The sequence below is a fragment of the Amblyomma maculatum genome, chromosome 1 (genome assembly GCF_055883805.1).
Source record: "Amblyomma maculatum isolate TAMU_Amacu chromosome 1, ASM5588380v1, whole genome shotgun sequence".
Lineage (NCBI taxonomy): Eukaryota > Metazoa > Arthropoda > Arachnida > Ixodida > Ixodidae > Amblyomma > Amblyomma maculatum.
This window is the reverse complement of record NC_139344.1, coordinates 248,346,748-248,366,008: the sequence shown is the minus strand read 5'-3', so window position 1 is coordinate 248,366,008 and position 19,261 is coordinate 248,346,748. Positions and strand designations below refer to the sequence as shown.

General features: G+C 46.2%; 1 protein-coding gene and 1 pseudogene across 1 annotated transcript; one reads left to right on the top strand and one right to left on the bottom strand.

Moving 5' to 3' along the window:
• LOC146206176 (uncharacterized) overlaps positions 1-4,826 on the bottom strand; it is a 22,593-nt pseudogene extending 17,767 nt beyond the window's left edge.
• On the top strand, positions 4,472-19,261 carry LOC146206175 (uncharacterized). The gene is made up of 4 exons (XM_084590809.1): positions 4,472-6,572; positions 9,563-9,753; positions 11,942-12,272; positions 17,773-19,261. Exons 1-4 carry the CDS (start codon positions 4,947-4,949, stop codon positions 18,847-18,849), a joined length of 3,225 nt encoding a protein of 1,074 aa, XP_084446935.1. The 5' UTR covers positions 4,472-4,946; the 3' UTR covers positions 18,850-19,261.

Below are 19,261 nucleotides of genomic sequence, written 5' to 3'. Positions count from 1 at the left end.
TGGTGTAGACCTTTTGCTTGTTGTCCCGACACATCTACGCTCTGCTGTTCTTGCGCACCTTCATGATGCTCTTGCAGCAGGGCACCTAGGAATGTCCCGTACATACGACAATGTTCGACGGCGATTCTACTGGCCTGGCCTCTACCGCTCTGTTCGTCGCTACGTCGCCGCCTGTGAGCTGTGCCAGCGCAGGAAGACCCCGTCTCTTCACCCTAGTGGGCCCCTGCAACCACTCGCAGTTCCAACTGAGCCCTTTTCTCGAGTTGGTCTCGACCTGCTTGGGCCATTTCCCACATCCACTTCAGGGAACAAATGGATTGCCGTAGCGACCGATTACGCCACCCGGTATGCCGTAACCAGAGCTATCCCCACCAGCTGTGCCTCCGACGTTGCAGACTTTCTTTTGCATGACGTCATCTTGCTTCATGGTGCTCCTCGTCAACTGCTCACCGATCGCGGTCGCTGCTTCCTTTCTAAAGTTGTTAATGACCTTCTGCGCTCATGCGCTACGCGCCACAACTTCACAACGGCCTACCATCCACAAACGAACGGTCTTACTGAGCGCCTTAATTTTACCCTGACTGATATGATGTCAATGTATGTTTCTGACCATCACCGTGACTGGGACATCTCTTTACCTTTCATAACATTCACTTATAACTCCTCACGGCATGATACCGCCGGATACTCTCCCTTTTATCTACTCTTCGGCCGCGACCCTCTACTTCCCTTCGACACCTTACTGCCTCTTGACGATTCCTCCTGCAGTTACGCTTCTGATGCCATCGCCCGCGCTGATGCCGCCCGTCATATTGCTCGAGACAGGCTTCGTGCGTCCCAGCATTCTCAAAAGCACCGTTACGATCTCCAGCACCGTGACGTCTACTACCCTTCTGGCTCCCTCGTACTCCTCTGGCTCCCTGCTCGACGTGTAGGCATGTGCGAGAAACTTCTGCCCCGCTACGTGGGCCCTTACCAGGTCTTGCGGCAACTTACCGACGTGACGTACGAGATTATCCCTGTGAACCGCCACTCTCCTGCAAACCATCATCCAGAAGTCGTGCATGTCGCCCGTCTCAAACCTTATATTTCGCGCTCACCTGTGTAGTCTACGCACCGGGACTGTGCTTCTTCCGCGGGGGGGGGGGGGGGGGGGGATTGTTACGGTACGCAGTGAAAGAGACGATGACGAAGTGCTGGGCTAGTGGAGAAAGACGACGCTGCAGCTACGTCTGGTTCTCCTGTGAGTGTGTCCCTGACGGTGAACTGTTGCGGCTACGACGTACCATCGCCTCCTAACATCTCGACATGCCTCGTAACAATATCAATAATGTTCCTCATTCGTTAAGTGTGGATCCGGGCTGGATCCAGGCTGGATTTAACTCGCCGTGAGGAGGTGGCGCTGAGAAGAATCTGCGTGGGTGCTGCGTTAACGCCTGCTGTAAAATCTTCCTGGACCAGCCAGACTGCTCCCATGAACTGCCCTTTCTGCCCAGCCCCTGCTATGGAGGCCACACTAGACCACTTCCTAACAACTTGTCCTGGTCTTCGCGTGGCTCGCAAAGCACACCTTAGAAGCCACTCTTACCACCCTACCAGACCGCCCGACACAGGGGTATGGACACATGGCCCACACCGCCGAGAACTGTTGGCATTCATTCCTACCACAGGCCTGTATCACTATATTAAAACCCTTATGCCGAAGGGCGAACTTGCGCAATAAAAAAAAAGCACCTGAGCCTCAACAGCTCTCGCCCACCTTCGCTCCGTCTCCTCTTGTACGGGCTGAGAAAAAAAGCCGTACTTCCTGCAGAGTTGCTGCAGTCGCTTCGTCCATTTGGTGCGGACCCCATTACGGTGCACGTAATTGAACACTTGTCGCGCTAATCGGTGTGGCTGCATGAGTCTCAGCCTGCCATCATACGATGTCTTGCTTCGCGCCTCTCGCGCCTCAAAACTGGACCAACCAAGGTCGCCTTGAATTGCCTCGTTTGCAAGTTCCCATGGCATCCTGGAGCCATGCCTTCCAACAGTGCGTTGACTGCGTTCCAGCCATTCGCGGGTTGGTGCTGTAGAACATACCACCGCATTGGCAAAGGACAGGGCAGGGACGTGCATCGCCTTCCACAGCTCCCGCACCATGAGAAATCGGTTAAAGCCCCACAAGCATCTCCTGCGAAGAATCTTGCCAGCCCGCTGGGATGATCTTCTTAAATGTAACTCATGACCAGCAGTATAGTCAGACTCAATCCCGAAGGTCACACCGAGGTAGCGGTAATATGTAGCTTGAGGACACGGCACACCTTTTGCAACATCTGGGGGCAGGGGGGCTCAGGTCTAGAAAAAGCAAGTACGGCCGATTTTTTGGCATTGAACTGCAACCCAAGAGGCGCTAGCGCTTCAGCACAGTCAGTAATGAGGGCTTGCAGGTCTTCCGCGTCACCTGCCAGCAGCAAAATGTCATCGGCGAGCACCAACGCTGGCAACACTTGCCGTTCCTTGATGCCTTCGTTCATCCGCTCCACTATGAAGCCAATACCCGACGCCAGTAGCCGCTGCTCAACACTCGCCGTGTATAGCATATATAACAAGGGTGAGAGTAGGCAGCCCTGTTTCAGACCCCTACCCACTACCACCTCGCCCGACCAGATGCCATTGAGGGTGGCTATCACCGTGTTGTTGGCATAGAGACGTCGGAGCATCTCTGTCCAGGTTTTGGGCATTCCAACTGTATGCAGATGTTGCAGCAGTAGTTCCTGGGGGACGCTGTCATAAGCCTTCGCTACGTCCAGGAAACAGCTCACCAGCCCTCTTGCCTCTTTTCGCGCGATCTCTATGCATTGGCTTAAGACATACAGATTGTCTTCAAGGCGGCGGCCACGTCGGAACCTATTCTGCAACTCAGTCAAGTGGTTGCCCTCTTCGGCCCACCCGGTCATCCAAACCTTCAGGACTTGCGCGAACACCTTGTACAACACGCTGGTGATAGTGAGAGGCCGATACTCGCGTAAGAGGCCGGCATCACCGCCCTTCTTTGGCAGCAGGATCACTCTGCCATGGCGCGTCTTCTGGCAGATGGCTGCCTGCCAGCATATCTGTGGAGATACCGGCAAGCTGTGCCCGCGCCTCATTGCCCAGGCTTTTCACGAGCCCCGCAGGGATGCCATCCAGCCCTTGAGCTGTGCGCGCGCTAATCCTGGCGATTCCTCTATCCATGACTCCCAACGACACTGACCAAATTTCTTCTTCCCTAGTAGCCCTCCTTGGCTGCTCACAGGTTGGGGAACTCATGCGCGGCTCCTCAGGTGCTGGTGGTGCCGCGTATACCTTGCGTATATGCTCGGTCAAGGCATGATGGAGAGCCGTCTTTGCCCCACTTGACTCGTCGCGGATTTCTGCCTGTGCCGGCCTGCCATCTTGTCGTGCCACATACATCCATTTTGGACGCCGCTCCCTTCCCAGCGCTCTTGATGTCCTGGAGCGTCTTATGGTTGGCTTCGGCTATTTTCCGCTGCGTAATGGCCTGCATTTCCCGCTTTCGAAGCAAATATTCTTGCCAACTACCCTGGACATCTACGCCGTCAGGATTTTTAACCGCCCGACGGTGTTGTCGGTTGGCAAGACGACGGGCACACAGCGCTACTCTAACCTCCCCATCGCATTAATTTTTTCTACAGACTCCTCGACGCGCATTGGTCACCTTCACGTGCTTCTGCATGATACGGCGAAGTTCATTGATGTGCTCTTCATACGAGGCTGCCTCTTCTCGGTGGGGGCTAAGCTCAAAATCGTTCAGGCTGTAGTATGGAGAAACTGTGTTGGGCCTTCACGTCGTTTAGGTTGTCGGTGCCGCGGCGATGCTTTGAACCGCAGCATGAGACGATTGTGATCACTCTCCAAGCTGTGTTGGCCTTCCTCATCGATGTGAATGCTCTGGAGTGCGCAGCAGAGTTTCCGCAACACGAACCCATAGTCAATGGATGAACTCTGGCCTCGGGCACACCATGTAACTGTTCCCTCACAATCGGCTCGTAGGTTTACTATTTCGAGCGATATCTCCCGGGCCAGATCAAGCAGGAGAGTCCCGTTATGGTCGGAGTAGCCATCGAGTTCTTCAATGTGGCCATTAAAGTCACCCAATATCATAACTTCCCGGTTGGGGCCCCAACGTTCGATGTCGTGCCTTATGCAGTGCAGGATGTTAGTTTTCGTCACGTTGATTAGGGGAGACGCCTAGGTACGTCACGCATGCCATTACTGGCACTGCATGGATATAGCCAGACTGTTCCTTGCAGGCACCCGAGAGCGGTGTCTAGGGGCCTCTTTCCCGCCACAAAAACTCAACATCTCCCCACTTTCCGGGCTGAGCCTTCTGCATGGTGGTGTCGCCATCTGAAGGAGACAACAGGAACAAATTTTCACTAAATGCTCAACACAGCGTTGCTAGGATGCGCTTACCACCAGCGGCACCACGACCACTGCGGGAAGCTTGGCAGCTTGGCGAAGCTTGTGGCTGTTTGTGAATATGCCGATCGCGGTGTGAACGTGGGCATAAACAGTGCTGCCTTTATAATCGTTTGGAATGCCATACTTTGACCTGTGGCCAGATTTTTTTTCCCCAGCGACTACCGGAATTGTGCTGTCGCTTCTGTAAGCATGGCAAGGTAGAATTTGACGTCGCCGATTGACATCAACTCTGCAGTTCTTCGCTGGGAAAACAATGGTGATGAAAAACGATCACTGATGGCTCTTAGGACGGATGTGTTTCTTAGTGCATGCGACAGTACTGGCTGAGTCGCCTGCATGATCGGTTCAGAAGTGACCATTTTCGCAGCGTTTGTAGACCGCACTGGTTTGATACGATGTGAGAAGCCAGCGCAAAGCGCGCGGTTCCCTAGCGCCATCATCTGGCTTACAGCATCTCTTTGTACTGCGCAAGAGCGGTCATGGAAACCCGCGTATTCATAAACATCGATGTTGAGCCTTTTTGTACAAAGCTTATTTTCCCCGCTGGTGTCCCAGCAGCTGGATATGTTCGCATTATTTTTGGAGATTTCGCAAAAACTTGCTCGAAGTACAGAGCTGCAAATGAAGGTGCGGCGAGCAGCGAAAGTGACGCATCGACAGCTGTCAATGACAAAGTATTCGTGCGGTCACCATCTATCGACGGCGAACCATTATGCACACTGAAATCGGCGGCGTTGCCGGACGACTTGAATGATGGCCCTACTGCGGTGACGGAGGAGGAGGAGGAAACAAAAGAGGTATATGATGAAAACCCACCTCAGGAACTTGATGTGGAGGAGCCGAGTGAACCAGCTGAACTTCAATCAAGTGCTACACCGGCGAACGAGCTTTCCAGCGATCGCCGGAAGCAAAAGAATCCAATGAAAATAAGGTTAAAAGCATTGTCCATTGCGCCGTTGCCCGACACCGCACGAAGGTCGAGTCGGACACGCAATGCAGCCACCGTTCGTTACGTAAGCAGCAGTAGTAGTTCAGACGATGATTTTAACCGTGACAGTGCGGACTCTGATTGGAGCGGCTCAGATAAATCGTATGAAAAAGCCCCAAAAATCAAACGGACCAGAAGAACATCTGCTCCAATCAGAAGAGCATCTACTGCTGGGAGGAAAGCAACGACTTTGCGAAAATCCTTACCCGCCAAAAAATTGTCAACCCCTGCAAAAAAATCAGCAATGCCTTCCCGGAGAACTACAGCCTCATTAAAAAAATCATTTGCCGTTGCAAAGGTTTCGAGCTCAGCAACAGAAACTACACCTCCTAAAGTTGCACCTCTCAACATAAAGGCACTGAAACAGCAGTCTAGAGAGAGGCAAGCCTTAAAAGCAAGCAACAAAGCAAAATCAGATGAAACATACACATGTGAGGAATGTGGCCAAACGTTCAGCTCGCGATTAAAATACAAGAAGCATTCTTGGACTCACAAGCCAAAAAGTGAACATCCTCATAGATGTGACGTATGTGACAAGCTATTTGCTACTGCATTCACTCTGGAGCGACATCAGGCTGCTCACTGCAAAGGCATGCCCAATTGCTGTGAGAAGTGCAGAAAAGGGTTTGCAACACCTGAGGATCTGGCTAAGCATGAGGAGACTCATAAGGATTATCGATGTGAATGCTGTTCCCAGCTCTACTTGAGTTATCGAGGGCTTCGAAAACATTACACACAGTTCCATAAAAATGAAATACTGCTTAAACAACAAAGCAGCGGCAATGCAACAGAAGATGGGACATTGGGTAAACAAGGCGAAGGTGGGAACAGTGCCAGCCAGAAGGAACATAAGTGTGCAAAATGTGATCTTGGGTGTGACAGTGAAGAAGCATTAGCAGCACATTATATGGAAGTTCATCCAGATCAGCAAGTCTTTCCCTGTGAAACTTGCCGCAAAGTGTTCACAGATCGCGACATGCTTCAGACACATTTGCGCAAACACATGCAGATTAAAACAGGGGAAAACTCGAGTGAGCAGACTTACCTCTGTAACATCTGTGACAAGGAGCTCAAGTCCCTGTCAACTCTCCGCGTCCATGTGCAGTCACACAACAAGGTTGGTACTGTTGTCTTGAAGTGCTTCTATCGTTTTGATATCCACGTATAAGTTGTATTATTTAATGTGCATTTGTGTAAACAGATCAATTTTGTGCAGACTTAGGGTGATGTCATCTACAATTAGAAAAAGAAAATTCTTCCTTGTGTCCCATCGTGTTTTTCACAAGTTTTCTTGAACATGTCGTTTCACCAACTTGCCCAACAGTCTGCACTACTAATGGGATGAAAAGTTGTCTTATTGGAATGCATATAATCAGGCCCACGAAGAATGTGCCATTATTTCTCAGCAGAACAGGGCTTTTCTGTGCCGGGCTGTGTACATAAGGCATCATTTACGTGGTGTATCTTGTCTGTGGATTTGTTGGATCGTGCTTTATTTGCAGATATTTGATCGTTAGTTCTGCATTTTTGTACCTGCAGCTGGCATCGCAATTGTTGGTAGCAGCTTCTTATCATCATGATTGCCAGCAGCAGCATTGTATTTGCTGTATGTTATTAAACTTGGAAGATTTAGCAGAACAACTAATCCCCTGGTTTTGTGGCATTTCATTATTGTATTGCAACATAAACCATTAATCAGTTGTCTGTGGCTTAAAGTCCCAAAATTTTGTATGGGATATGAGAGATGACATAGTGGAGGGCTGCTGATTAATTTAGACCACAGACCACCTGGTGCTGTTTAATGTGCATAGACATTACACACAGGTGTGCCTGCGGTTTGCCTCTCTCAAAATATGGCTGCTGCAAAAAGGGTCATGTATATGTACTTTATAAGTAATCCAAAAGAAATCAATTGCCTTTTAGGGCTGGAAGTACAGCTACCATAAAAGATTGTCAAATTGTGAATCATTTGCTTCTGCTTCAAAAGGCTGAACAGAAGATATTGTTTGATTTCTGGCTTTTAGTTGCTTTCTATCAAATATATGGGGTGTTATTGCTTAATGCACAGCGGTACATACGTTTACCGGTACATGTAAGGCAAGAGGACAGTCAGCTTGCGCCTGACACCATATGCGCTATGACGATGAACCACGCATAGCTTTGGCAGTGCAAGCCAGAACAGGTTTCTATCAGTGGTTTATAGCAACGCACTTTCACATTGCTCCTGATTTTCCACCATGACAACTGCTGTGATGTCGGTGCAAACTATGCGTTAGATGAGTCAATATTATGAGTATTCTTTTTAGGTAGTGCAAAAATGGTTGTATGAACACAATCAGAAATCAATACATATTTGCTTGCACTCTTTAGCTGACCCTGTGTTGCAGAGGCTCCTCCCCCCCTTCCCCTTTTATGTGTAAACAAACCTGTTACTCGCTGATATATACTGCAATTCAAGTGTGAAGTCCACTTTTTGGAGAAGATGTGTTTGATGAGTGGCAAAATAGGCAAAACTATTACAGACAAAAGACAAGTTCCATTGCACTAATGTTAATTATATAAGGGTTTTGTATGTAAGATGAAATTATAATTCATTATAATCCATTATATGCAGCTGTCAAAGATGCATATACAACTGCGCATACCTTTTCTTTTTTGCAATGCCACTTTGTCAACTGAAACAGGCTAACCTGAGGCAGGTCAAACATCCCTCTAGCTGTTGCTGACTTTGATCCACTGATACCCAGTGGTTGAAGCGTGCTTGTGTGGGCTATAAAAAGAGCTGGGTGTGTTGTCAACCTTCTGGCTTTCATTGTACATGCAGCTTAACCTAAAAACAAAAACAAAACAGGATAGATGCTGTCTTATGTATTTGTGACTACTGCTGAGGAAACAAAGGCAGGAAGATCGCAAATTCATCAACTCTGTAGCACTGAACTGGCACCCTCGAAATGGCGACAGATAAACCTTCTCTTTGCTTCCAGAGGTACAAGTGGTATTAGCACTGCATTTAATGTGAGCAAGTCGCATTGGGGTAAATGACAGTTTCAATTTCTAATTTCCTCTATTTTTCCTGAACAAAAATACATCTTTGAGAGGTTCAAGGGCAAAAGCTGCTAGAAACAGCTTGACAGGGGCCCAAGAACCTCTGAACAATGAGGAATATCATTCGAAAAATGAACATCTGACTTTTAGATAATTCAAGGCTGTTAATACAGATATTTTTTAAAGGTCGTGAAAGGCCTTTTCATATACAAGGAGGCGGTCAGAAGCAAGCAATGCATAAATTATTTTGGTTCTAAAGTTGCACTACCAGTCTTGAATTACAGATGGCATTGCATGAAGAAGTAGGCTTTTTAAACCTGCCTTTGCTGTCCTGTGTGCATGTGACTGCATGGCTGACAAAACATACAGTAGGTGACAGCGTTGTGCAGTACACGTGGGGGAAAGGCAGCATTGTTTTGCTCCACTGTTGCAACATGTTACCAACGCCATGATGTGCAGAAATTGAAGCGTATAGTACCGCATAAAATTTAGTTGATAGTGAGTTATCCTAGGCATATTTGTGAATAACACATAGTGTTTCAGCACTCCTACCCTCTGAACCTTATGAGAATCAATAAATATGCACTTTGTTTATGCATTAGTCAAGAAAGGAACTTTATCAGCCAGTTAACAGGATAGTTGGCTATTGCTGCCTTTTATCTTCCTTCGCACTGTGAATTGTGCACTTGAATAACATTTGGTATTGTCTGCAATGGGCATCATCACTGGTAAAGTGAAGAGGGTAATGGTGTCAGATTTTCTGATTTTGTAACATTTTATTGAAAACAGTTGCCCTGTTTTTCATGAGTAGAACAGAAGGCTATCGTCACCAGCCCCTGTGTTTTATATTTAAGAAGTGTGTAGCCCTTCAAACAACTGACCACCCCTCTCCAGGCTTGTGATTGTTGGTTTCTCAGCAAGGAAAGAGAAAAAGCAAAACATTTTCATGCCTGTTTCATTGCAGTTTTTATAAGTGTGGGAACATTTAAAGCACTTTAATGCAAAACGTTCAGCCCACTTATTGCATTGTACATAGAAAATCTTGTTTTTCTTTTTATACAGGTCCGGTCATTCAAGTGTGACATTTGCCAAGAAAAGTATACGACAGCCAGCAATCTACGAAAGCATCGAAAGATCCATAACACAACACGGATGTACAAGTGCCCCCATTGTCCGAAAGAATTCACTACCAATAACTACAAGCTAAAGCATGTCAAGCGTGTGCATACAAGAGACTTCCAGTATGGCTGCAGGTTCGTTGCTTGCATTAATAGCATAGGTACAGATATGATTGAGTGTGTCCTCATCATATGTGTTTCAAGAGTAGGTTTTAATGTCTAACTATGCCAGGCTGTTCACAGCTGTTAACCAGAATTGCATATAACTTTTTTTTTTACAAAAGACATGTAAAAGAGTCATGCTAAAGTTTTAATGGAATGAAAAAAAAATAGGTATGCACATTTGTGATGGCTGTCTATTACACTTTATGGATGGGCAGAAGCACAGTATGTTTCCCTTTTAAGTTCCAGAAAAAAGTTCTGGTGTGCAAGCAACATCTTACCTTTAAAGGCTCTTAAGATATTGAACTACAAATTATGGGCAGGATGTGATTCAGTTGTACAGGCAGCAAAGACAAGTGAAAGAGTGGACACCATAGACACCACAGTGCTTGCCATATCTTTCTTTTCTCGTTTTTGTGCTGTTGAATCTTGTCATGAAATACCAAGTCTTGATGTATAAGTGGCAAGTTACTGTGGTGCCTTCGATTGCTTGTATGTATAGTATGGTATATGATGTTTAGAGTCCCAAAGCGACATCAGCTATGAGGGATGTCGTAGTGGAGGGCTCAAGTAATTTCAGTTCTGTAACCCTTTGACTGTCAAATATTCCGAAAAAAAATTACCTCCAGTGTTGAATATTTTTAAATGCTATGCGCTTAGCGCAGTCCCTGTACGGCAAAAGTGCCGCGGGACGGAATGCGGCTGCAGTACCCATACGGCAAAAACAGTCAAAGTGTACACTGACCCAGAAATGTGGCGCAACAAACAATCACATGAGTTGAAAAACACAACACAGGCGCACATTAACGCACAGGCATGTGTGTTTGTTGCGCCACATTTCTCGGTATTATGCAGCACCAACTTGCCCCTCAAGCTGTTATTTTGTGTACAATGACATTGCACAGTACATGAATTCCTTGCGTTTCACCTCCATCGAAATGTGACTGCCGCGGCCATGATTGAACTCGTCTTCAGGATCGCGGCCATTATTGAGCTCGTCTTCAGGATCAGCGGATGAGCACTCTAACCGCTCAGCCACTACGGCAGGATGTCTGCTTATATGGATTATTGTAATGCCACCTACAACAAATATTGCAATTTACAAGAGTGTAGTTTATGTCTTCCATGAAGGCTGATGCATTAATTTTGGGAGGAACCGTCAGGTACAGCTGATACTGAAGTGACATACAACCTTGGTAGGTTTTATGTTGCGATGTTAATATTTGGGGACTTTTGTTGTGTTTAGAAGCGCATTTTTATCAAGCAATAGACTTCAACAGTCGCAGATTAAGTTGTGTAGGTGATAGAGTTCCAGTAGAATGGAAGTTTTGTTTTACATGTAAATTAAGTTTTGCAGGTTTTGGGAAATGAATAGTGGTGTTCTGTAACTACGATAGTGCTCGTTGCATCTCAGATAGACGTCGACTCACTTCGCACTTTGCAGTGGGCTGTGAGCCCTGAAATAAATTAAGTCTACTTGAACCATTGTTTTTTTTTAATTTTAGATATGAATATTTTAACAAAGAGAAGATGATTAGCAGACACATGAGAAATTAGCAGACACATGAAGTGTGTATAGGAGTAGGTGATAGATTTATCTGTTTTCAAGCAAGGATGATTTTGAGACAATTTCGCTATGGCAGCATCACGTAAATGGTTCCCAGGAAATGACATTCAGTGCATAAAAATTGCAGATACTTCTTGTGTGAAGCAGCTTTTTTATAAGTGTTTTTGATTATTAGCATTCAGGGTACAAAACGCATTCTATGGCACCAAAAATGGATTGTGGCATGCAATTTTGTGGCATCGTGCTTAGCGTCATGGATTCAACTACGATTTCGTTACTTACAAGTTTTGCAGCTGTAAAAGCAGTTTTCTTTGCTAGACAAGTTGTGAATGCATTGTAATGATTTGATCGTTCAGCTGTGTTAAAAAAATGAAATGGTTAGATTTATAATTTCTTATAATGCCTTGTAAAACTGGTTTTGTTTGCTAGTAAATAAGACAGAAGTCGGCGTAAAAGTTATATGCATGTTTCACTTGTTGGCATGCTCTTCCTTATTTTGACTAGATGCTGCAACATAGAATTAAGCTGATGTAATTTGCAATGTAATTATTTGGCTTATGCTTTATTTTACAATTTTTTTTTTTTTTTTTGTAGCCACTGCCCGAAAAAGTTTCTGGAGAAGAAGCGATTTCAACAACACATGGTGCTCATGCATGCCAGCATGCTCACTGAAGATGACTATGCGGCTATGACTCTAGTGAAAAAGTTGCACTGCAGCCAGTGCTCTTATGTGACATACAGCAGCAAGAGCTTTCGACAGCATGAAGTTACCCATACTGGAAAGTATCCGCACACATGCAGCGAATGCAACAAAGGCTTCACATTCCGATTTGAGTTGACCAAGCACGTGCGCTGTGTACACCAGGCTCAGTTCTATCGCTGTGAGAGCTGCAAGCGCACCTTCACAGCTGAGGAAACGTACAAGGTGAGTTAAGAAAAAAGCAAGTGACATTTTCAAGTTTTTCAGATTCATTGTTTGCTCAAATTGCAGTAAGGTTCTTGAGAGGAAGAAGTTTGCATAACTATGTGCAGTGTTGCTATGTTATGGGCCTGTTTGCTAAGATGTACCTTAACCTGGGCAAGTAATCAGGTGCCCCTGGGAATAACGAAAACGATCCTGCTTATGTCTCATGCACGACCATTTGGCCGTTAGACAAAGTACTTGGCATGTCTCTTTCATGTCCGTGTAGGACATTTATGAAATTTGCCCTTGGCGTTGTAGCTGTTAGCTTATTGTGGTAAAAAAATTTGTACTGCTCCGAGATTATTCCAGTTCAGGAATATGTGTGTGCTGTGCAGTGGGTCTATTGTTGGTATTTGTTGTGCAGTGGGTATTTTGTTGGGTCCATTGGGGTTTAATGTCCCAAAGCGACAGGCTATGAGAGACGCCATAGTAGAGGGCTCTAGATATTTCGACCATCTGCGGTTCTTTAACATGCACTGACATCGCACAGCACACAGGCACCTTGCTTTTCGCCTCCATCGAAAAGTGGCCACCATGGGCCGGGTTTCGATCCTGCATCCTTGAGCACAGTAGCTGAACGCTCTAACTGCTGCACCACTACGGCAGGACTCGTTCAATGTTTTGATCTAATGTGCACAAGGAAGGTTGTCACTGTGCATTCTTTTCGTTATGTCACTTGTAAGCATCCACGCGGCAGCAGCAGTGACAATAACATATACAACATTCCTACTTACGAATCTTGCCTGTTATTACCTCTGCGTAAACATTTGTTTTGAATTTCATTTACCTTTCTAAAGTGTCATGCGTACCAGGTGTGGTCAGTCTGGCAGATGGAGGGAATGAGGATGCTAGCAGCTGTGCAGGTAGCTAACCAGACACATAAAAATTAGGCAGGTGGAAGCATTGTTAAACCAATGGTTGTGCGAAAGTGGTTCAACAATTCAGTTGGACAGCACGTTTAGCACACTTTTGATTGCTCTCAGCCACCATCTGGATCTCGTAGCCGATTCTTCTGGTATTACAGCCTCTCATGCAATCTTCTCTCTCTCCCATTTTCTCTTCAGTTCTTCATGTCGCTTGGTCACATCTTCAAGATCCATAAACTCCGCTTGGTGGATTTTTTCTTTGTGGTTTAGCATTGAGAGACTGACACAGAGTTTGGCAAAGTATTGAATGTCTATTTCACGGCATACAATTAGAGGTATTACATCACAATGCATTACAGTGTTGATATCAAAGAGGAAATTATGCGCCACACGAAGGTCCGTTAGTGGTGCTGTACAAGCAATTGGCACCCAAGAAGCATTAGGGAGGGGAACCTGTCACATTGTTATCTGTTGTGCGTGCCATTGTTCCACTCGCTACTTTGGTAATTTCAACGACGGCTGTCATCATAGTTGCTAAGGCAACCAGTGAGGCAGCTGGCATCACATTTGCTTACTGTCTATTGCTAGGCGAGACTCCGCCGGCTGAGTGCCGGTCACACACAAGACGACCTTGAGGGGAGGCATAGCTAGATGAATGCTTTTGCACTATAAACGTATCTCGCACGAAAAGAACATACTAGCAAATGGTAGTGTGGCTAAGAGCACATGCGAGGGAGGCTACGACTGCATGCTTGAGTGAAGGTATAGTGCTTTTATAAGTGATAAAATTTATCTGTGTTACAATGTATTTTTGTACAAATCTTTGCTTTCCTCCTAGTGCTCAGTCATGAATAAATTAGCCCAATTTTTAGCATTTTCATGTTACACTAATTGCAAGTTAACTAATATAGGAGCAAACAAAATTATGTACAACTTCTCATTTAACACATTGTTCCTCAAGCCAATGATTAAAATGTTGGCTGTTTATTTCTTCCTGAATAGTGAGCAGTCAAGAAGAAAAGTACTGCAGGGTACGGCATGTTATTCTCAATAGCCTTCATTGACTTCACTGGGCTAGGGCACTTCATGTTCTATAAGGCTGTTTACGTTTAGTTGGGACACCTGGTAAAATGCGTCATTAGCAAGTGTATTGAGGGTCTGAACATTGGGAGGCTTGCAGGCCTCTCCAGTTAGCAGCCTAACTTTCCAGTTGTGCTTTTGTGAAAAAATGTAGCAGCGAGTATACATGCATTCATTTTTTTTTTTTCTTTTTGTCTTTTTGTAGCCTGTAAAAGTTCCATTTTCAGTAAACATAACATCTATGTCATTAAAGAGCAGTAGTCTGGCGATGTAGGCCAACATATATTTGCCCGCTGAGTCCCGTGTACCATCTCCACCACCTGCCATGCACACACCTGTCAGATTACAGGCCGTTGTGCATGGCTTCTCTTGGTCATGAAATGGCACTTTGGTTCTGTGGAAGCAGCAGTTGCCACTTTTGGTATTTGTAGGCTTTGCATCATCAAGACATTAAGAAAAAAATATATAAATACATTATTAAATATCTGTGGCTCCACAGTGGCCGTCATTTCTTCATAATAGAAATGAGAAAAATGAAATCATGAAAGATTTCATGCAAGGAGACATGATTGCTTTACTGTTACCTATGCCTAGAGGAAATGCTCAGAATGTTGGATTTGAAGGAACTGAAAATAGAGATAAGAGGAAATGCCTCAGGATCCACCACTTTGCTGATGACATTGCCCTGATATGTAACTTGGAAAATGACATAGTGATTGATTGAGGACCTGAGTGAACAGAGTATTATAGCAGGCTTGGAAAGTATTGTGGCAGCAACTGCAGTTCCTGTCATCAGGTAAACAAATGAAGTTATGGTAGGCTATCAGGTAGTAGACAAAAAAATCTTGTCACAGTGCACTGTGGTGTGCTTTGGTGTCATTTAGGAACAGGTGAGGGATTGCTAAAGTATTCAAGTGTTGGGACTTTTGTCTGGGCTAATTTGCTCATCTTAGAGGGTATCAGCTTAGAGGGGGTTAGCAATCGTCATAAACATTGAAGCGTGCCATTCGAGCGAAGTTAACGACATTCTTGTGGAAATTAAGAAGAAGAAATGGACATGGGCAGGACATGTAGTGCGAAGAGAGGATAACCGATGGTCGCTGAGGGTAACAAACTGGATTCCAAGGGAAGGAAAGCGTAGCAGGGGGCGGCAGAAAGTTAGGTGGGCGGATGAGATTAAGAAGTTCGCAGGGGTCAAGTGGATGCAGCTAGCACAGAACCGGGTTAAGTGGAGAGATATGGGAGAGGCCTTCGCCCTGCAGTGGGTATAATCAGGCTGATGATGATGATGATGATTCGAGCGCTTTAGACAAATGTGTGGAGCACCATACATTCATCTCGGCCAGGTGGTCACTGCTGACTTGGATTGTGAGTGATAAATTTTCTGAACAATAATGGGGACTGGAGTGTATTTTGCAGACACTCAAATAATGAGTTAAGTTTGCTTGCAGATATACGTCAAGGGAAAATTCTATGAGCAGTGCATTTTGAGTTCTCGCAATTGGGGACATTGCTCTAAGGCTAGCTTGAAAGGTGACCAAGGACAACGAAGTAGGTGTAGCATTAAGAGAGTGCAACATATATTCATGAACATGTGCTAGCTGAGGACATTCTAGCTGAAATTAAGAAGAAGAAGAAGTGAGCTCAGGCAGGTGTACTGTGCATAGGTCCAGTAACTTGCCATATAATTGTGTGACCGAGCATCTACCAGGCAAGTGGGGTGGGCGTAGCAGGAGCTATCAGAAGGTTACAAAATTTTGACAGCTGTGGCTGGCAAAATACTGGTTAGCGACATCACAAAGGGAAGTCTCTGTTTTGCAGATTAACTATTGTGGTCGTAAATATATTGCTACTATATGCTACTTTGACTTTTTGCTGCTGGTAGAAATTGGTTAAAGAATTTGGTATCGACATCTTTATGGAAAAATAAAGTCAGTTTGACCCCTCACATCTCATATATACACATCCTGACCAGAGGATTAGTAATAAAAGGGCTACTTTTTTCACTCATGAGATGGACTAGAACCAAGGCAAAAAAAAAAGCAAGTTGTAAGTAATATTATCATTATTAGAACAATAATTGGAGCCCCTTGTGAACCATCTCTGTTATCCGTACCTAAGGCCTATAGTTCCGCATCTGCATTCCATTAATGATAGTAGCTTTTTGTGCTGTCCCCTCCTTCCACCACATTGCCTCTTTGATTTCAATTCCAAGCAGATCAGCAGGCTTTGCCCAATAGAATCCTAGCATGGTGTTTTCCTTTCTACCATTTCCTGTCCTTTACATCAGCTCTGCCTGTGCAATGAGAATAACATGGCGAATTCCAATCGCAGAACTGGAGCAGCGCGCAAGCTCCACGACAGGACGCCTCAATCCGGCGGAGAGCACGCTCCCAGACTCTGCGTTTCGAATACTCTTGCTCCGGCCGGAGCAAGTAGGTGGCGCTCGCAAGCAAACGGAGACGGAGGAAGTACCCATCATTCCTTGCACTTGCCCGCGCTTTTCGTGCGCTCGCGTCGTCTGCTTTGCAAGCCTGCAGCCTTTCTTCCCTCTGTCGGAAGCGGCAAAACCGTCGACCAGCCAGTAAACAACAGCTCGCGGCAACCTGAAGTGCCTTCGGAACTGTAATATCACACGCAGAAATGATGCAATTATGCATGCCATTTTTTTAAATCTGCGCGGCATCATTCTGCGGCATTTGGCTTACCTCTTCTTCTGTGTAGTTGTGGACCACTCCTTCGACAAATCCTACAACTTTTGGTCGTCGTTCCGGTATGTGAAACAAGTGCTGAAAAGTGAACTTGCAGGTGACCATGTCACAGTCGCTGTCTGAGCTTGATTCTTCGACAGATTATTCGGAACTGCTGCTCTCCGACTTGCTGTCCTCAAGCAAAGTGAGCGCAAGAGTGCGACGCGAATCACCATCCATGGCGGCGGCAAATACTGATCGTCTGCTATGGAGCGGCGCGTTGCAGAGACCAGAAGCCAACGCGGCGAGCCACCGGAAATGGATGCGCTAGCTAGCGCATGCGCAAGCGTCGCTCGGAAAGTCACGTCCCGCAAACTTCCAGTTGGTTTCCCCGATTTCGGCGGAGCAGTTTTGACTGCTCCGTGGAGCGACCCTTGCTCGGCAATCGCTCCCGTTCTGCGTTTGGAAGACACGATCCGTGTTCCGGATCTGCGTTTGGAAGACAATTGCTCTGAAAGGAGCAGAAAACGTTGCTCTGGAAGTGCTCCTGCTCTGCGATTGGAATTCACCAACAGAATGCAATAGCTGATTGCATGCCTAAATAAACGGGCACACATATTTCTTTTCTCCATTTTTTTTCACAGGGCAACATATAGGAACATTTGTGTTCCTATGTGTTGCGGCTATGCGGCTAATATTGTGACATAATGCACTCCATTGTAAATTAAGTAATGTGTCTGTCATTGAAACAAGGGAAGTGCACTAAGTTGTCCTTTTGTGTCTTCTCTTATTTTGTGTTGTCTCTGCTGTTTTTACCTTGTGCAGATTCACAAGGAGCATCATGACCGTGGTCTTGGTTTCACATGTACCGAATGTGGCAACATGTATGAGACCCAAGGCCACTATGAGCAGCACATGCAGGCACATTCCAAAGACCTGCCGTACGAGTGCCCCACTTGCCACAAGCGTTTTGCCCTGACACGGTCTCTTAATCTCCATCGCCTGTCTCATGACAAGCAAAGGACACCCCGACCACGACCTTACAGTGGCAACCGCAGTTGGGAGTATTACTGTGAACTTTGCAACGTCTTTTACAAGTATGGCTCCAGCCTGGTGGCCCATCGTGTGTGTGTGCACGGAAACGGCCCCACTACTACTTGCCCTTATTGTGATAAGAAGTTCAACAGCAGGCTGACCCTGTCAATGCACATACGCATGCACACTCGTGAGCGGCCTATGCGCTGCAGCTATTGCGGGAAAACTTTCCGCGTCTGGAACAGTCTCAAGCGTCATGTGGTCACAAGTCACACAAAGGACTTCAAGCTCTTCTGTCCACTATGCAACAAAGGATTTGTGTCCAGGTCATACCTAAAGGTTCACCTTAAAAGTGCACACAAAGCTGTAATGTCAGGTCCTGGGAAACGCAGGCGTTTAACTGATGCCCCTACCGCAGCGCAGCACCCTCCGGCACGTGCAGTGACAGTACATAAGCCACCTGTTATAATCCCCATGCCAGCCAAGCTTGACCGTTCCACCCTTGTGCCACAGGCCAGGAGGCCTCGCCACCAGACTGCAAAGGCTCCTGCAACAGCCCCTGCCCCCATAGCAGCTACCCATCCTCCTCCTCTGGTGGCTGCACCGACCCAGGTGGACACCACTGCGCAGCGGCCACAGCTGCAGCCACCACGACCGCAGCAGCTTGCAGTGGAGCGGCCAGAGTTACAGCAACAGGCACAGCTGCAGCAGCTGCACTTGCAGCAGCTGCAGCTACAGCCGTCACAGATGCACCCACAGCACCTGCAGCCACCTCGGCCACAAACACAGCAGCAGCAGCGGGATTTATTTGAAATGCAGCAGATCCCACACCTGGAAAGTGATACTTATTCACTCATGTTACTGTGAAGCCATTTTTATTTCTCCATCAGTCGTTAGAAGCATCTCATGCATTGTGTGTTGCACGCGCAGACAGCTGTCAAGAATGCCATGTTTTCTGCATGACTTGTGAACTTTTGTCACAGAGGTGTAATGTATGTCATGCAGGTGTTTGTCTCCACTATGTACTCTCCAGCTCTGAGCTGTGTTGCTGTCTATTGCAGCAATGAACGATGCTGAACGATCACTGCACTGTTAAGTTGTAGAGATCATGAGGAAAGTGGTGCAGTACTGTGAATTTGGAGGGTATTTTTTACTCTGGCATTCATCCACATGAGGCATTTCTTTTTGGTTTTAAACATTAGCACTTTCTAATCGTGTACATCTCGTGCAAGCTGCTAAAAAAAAACAACATACCATTAAACTTCCTTACAGTAGTGCA

What these genes read in the sequence shown, in the direction of transcription:
- LOC146206175 (XM_084590809.1), top strand. Translation starts at nt 4,947, where the DNA reads ATGGAAACCCGCGTATTCATAAACATCGATGTTGAGCCTTTTTGTACA. An exon ending in ATGTGCAGTCACACAACAAG is followed by an intron (nt 6,573 to 9,562) that starts GTTGGTACTGTT and finishes CTTTTTATACAG; the next exon opens with GTCCGGTCATTCAAGTGTGA. An exon ending in CAGCTGAGGAAACGTACAAG is followed by an intron (nt 12,273 to 17,772) that starts GTGAGTTAAGAA and finishes TACCTTGTGCAG; the next exon opens with ATTCACAAGGAGCATCATGA.